This window comes from Aphanomyces astaci (assembly GCF_000520075.1).
Source record: "Aphanomyces astaci strain APO3 unplaced genomic scaffold supercont1.30, whole genome shotgun sequence".
NCBI lineage: Eukaryota > Oomycota > Saprolegniomycetes > Saprolegniales > Verrucalvaceae > Aphanomyces > Aphanomyces astaci.
This window is the reverse complement of record NW_009798293.1, coordinates 391,088-394,053: the sequence shown is the minus strand read 5'-3', so window position 1 is coordinate 394,053 and position 2,966 is coordinate 391,088. Positions and strand designations below refer to the sequence as shown.

General features: G+C 47.3%; 2 protein-coding genes across 2 annotated transcripts in view; both read right to left on the bottom strand.

The window, feature by feature from the left end:
• H257_10812 (hypothetical protein) overlaps nt 1–1,374 on the bottom strand; it is a gene marked incomplete at both ends in the record, with an annotated part of 2,113 nt that extends 739 nt beyond the window's left edge. The window contains 2 exons of the mRNA XM_009837481.1: nt 543–776; nt 1,301–1,374. Coding sequence (XP_009835783.1) covers nt 543–776; nt 1,301–1,374 — 308 coding nt within the window. The remainder of the gene's footprint in view (nt 1–542; nt 777–1,300) is intronic.
• A 567-nt stretch (nt 1,375–1,941) lies between these two features.
• Nucleotides 1,942–2,966, bottom strand: part of H257_10811 (hypothetical protein) — a gene marked incomplete at both ends in the record, with an annotated part of 2,113 nt that continues 1,088 nt past the window's right edge. Inside the window, one exon of the mRNA XM_009837480.1 lies at nt 1,942–2,240. Coding sequence (XP_009835782.1) covers nt 1,942–2,240 — 299 coding nt within the window. The remainder of the gene's footprint in view (nt 2,241–2,966) is intronic.

The following is a 2,966-nucleotide window of genomic DNA, read 5'->3' as shown; positions in this document are numbered from 1 at the left end:
TGACTGGCGCATCCGATAGTTGTACAAACGGAAAATGTTCTGTAAACGGCGACCGCGCAACGTTGGATCGTAAGGCAATTTTAAATCTAATTGGCGGTACACTTTGACCACAGATCCCATTCCCCATTCGGCAGCCTGTCGTAACGATGTAATCGAATCACTCATGGCCTGTAGTCCTAACCGACAATTCGGAGGTACTCTTGCGAGATCACCTTGTTTAATCGGCGTCACGATTCTTCCAGCACATCGCCCACTGATTGGGAACGCGGAATCGGATGCGACTTTCATTCCTGGAGCACAAAATCTGGGGTCTACAAGTCGGTCCTGTAGGCCGCGACTCATCTCCCCATCATTCCAGGACCCTGGACAATTGTGGCGTCCCCAGATCATTGTGCCGTCAACACTGTAGCATAATACACCCGTCACGAAGACGGAATGTAGCCAACCTAATAGGAATTTTATTAACATAATATTTAAGATATATATATATATATATATATATATATATATATATATATATATATATAATGATACCATTGTACTGAGCATTTTGTAAATCCGACGACGACGGCTCCCGAACAGGGAGATTTTTCCCATCCACGAATGCAAAAACTCCCGTAACAAGCGGCTCACGGGCTTCCGTTGCCTGAGCCCAAACCACTTGCTGATCAAACGTCGGCCAACATATCGCTGCGTCGGGCATCGCCTTCAACGCAAGGGACAACGCTTTTTCAGCTTTTGCCAAAACCCGGGCATACTGTACGTCGCGGGTGGGACTGCGAATAACTCACAGATTGTCTTTGCTTCGGTCGCATGGGTGTAGAAATGCAACACCATTGCAAGCACGCAGTGTTTGAACTGTACCCGGGCAGGACGGCCACGACGGCCAAAGCCAGACTGAACTGTGTAGTACCGACTGAAAACGGCAAGCAGGTTGTCGAAGGTGTCGGGTGGAATTGAAACCGCTGCGATGAACGGCGTCGTGTGACGACTCTAATACATCTTGTACCAAGGACTGTCAAGCTGGTCGTCTAAGAGGGCCAATGAATGTAGAAGGTTGAGTTCACGAAGCAAAGATCTGATACGACACAAGAGCAAGAGTCGTATGATGCGGCGTCGTTTCGTCGACTCCGGTGGGCAGTAGAGCAGTAGCACGCTGGTAACCACACGCATGACAAATATGGGATGAGCAAATAAAAACCAACGAAAAGGCTCTATTGAATGTAAAATCTAAGTATATTTTTGGTGAGCTTGCAAAATAAATTCATGCTTACATTTCAGTCTGAGGAGGCTCTCAGACTTGAATAAAAACACGTCTGAGAACGCACTCTGAGGCAATTTTGGTAGTCCTCCACTGGTTTCCGTGACGAACATGATTTGTAATGCTTGGCTCAACAACATACCGCTGCCGATGGCTGGATATCGCCGCGGTCATGTCGGCGGCGTCCGCGATGTCACTTGGTCGACCACTCCGGTCCTTTGAGCGTCTGGCAGGCCCGCGGCCAACGCAGCAGATGCACCACTGTCAATGCCACACCTTGATTTAGCCGACTTGGCATCAGCGATACCAGCTCCGAGGTGGCATCACCAGCCGCGTCATTGATGGATGCGTTGTGTGTTTTTTACTGCGTCGAATACATCCGGATAAATTAGTTCGTAAGAGTTCGTAAATTGGTACTATTTTTTGAATACTTGTCCAGTATACAAAAAGCAAGGTACTATCCGTGATACTACTTTGATAGTGACCAATCACGAACACTTACGAACTCTTTCAGTTCGTGATTTCTATGCATATCTGGACAAAAGAGTTCGTAAAACGGCTCAAACCGTTCGTAAAAGGGTACTATTCGATAATATTTGCACGACTACGTAGTACTGTACCACTTTGGTGGTCAGTGCAATAATGCCAAGAATAAAAATCACCTACTAAGTTAAAGATATTTATTCTTCAATGTTTAATTGCAAGAGTTCGAGCATGTCGATTTCGTCGTCTTCATTCACGACAACGAGTTGCTCCAGTTGTGAGCAAATGTCACCCATCTCCAACCAGTTAGCCACTTCAACAGAAAGTTCGATCACCTTAGCTTCGACATCAGTAGCACTCAGAAGAAGCCTAAGCCTTGACTCGATGACGTCCTTCTCCGCCACAACCACTTCAGGCAGCACGCCTTGGCGGGAAAGCGCAGCCTTCCTCACATGCGGAATACGGTAGTTGTTGTTACCTGAGGCTCGAATCACTTCTTGCATCACGTTTGTACCATCAAAAATTTGGCGTTCAACGTTTCCTTGTCAACTTCGAGCCACGCAACCACCGTTGCAGCAACGATATCGTCGACACGCCGCGAGTGCTTCTTCTCCTGGATTCACTGGATGGCACGGATCCAAGATTGAGGTCAGGCGAGTTGGGCGGCTAGTAGACGACTCGGATGTTCCAACCACCACTGATACAAGCAGACACGATGTCAGCGTCAAGAGGAAATGGGCGACATGAGGCACACAATTTCATGCTGGATGATCACCAGGTCTGTCACAATCAGGGATGACCAAAATGATATTCAGTATTCATTCAAAGGTGACAAGGACAAGAATAAGTTATTCTTTGACAGGAAATGAAAAATGAATTATTCGAATTATTCCAACTCGTACAAGCAAACAAAATGTGACTTAGTCTTCAACTTCGGCGTCCGTCAAATCGCGAATGTCTTCAGCGGTCCAGAATTCTGCATTAAAATGCAGAAACATTTGAGCCTCAATATTTTTTGGCAAAATTCGACTGCGGTTGTCCGACAAGGCATGCTTCACAACCGAAAAAAATCTCTCGCAGATGTTGGAGGTTGGACGAAGGAAGCGAAGGTCCATGTAATCCGACGCTGCTGGTGCGTTGGCCATGCGAATAGCAGCGCGCTCGGCCAAAGTGGAGGCGGGTGCTGTAGTCGCTTCGCGGGTGGCGGACCTCTTGAGCAAAC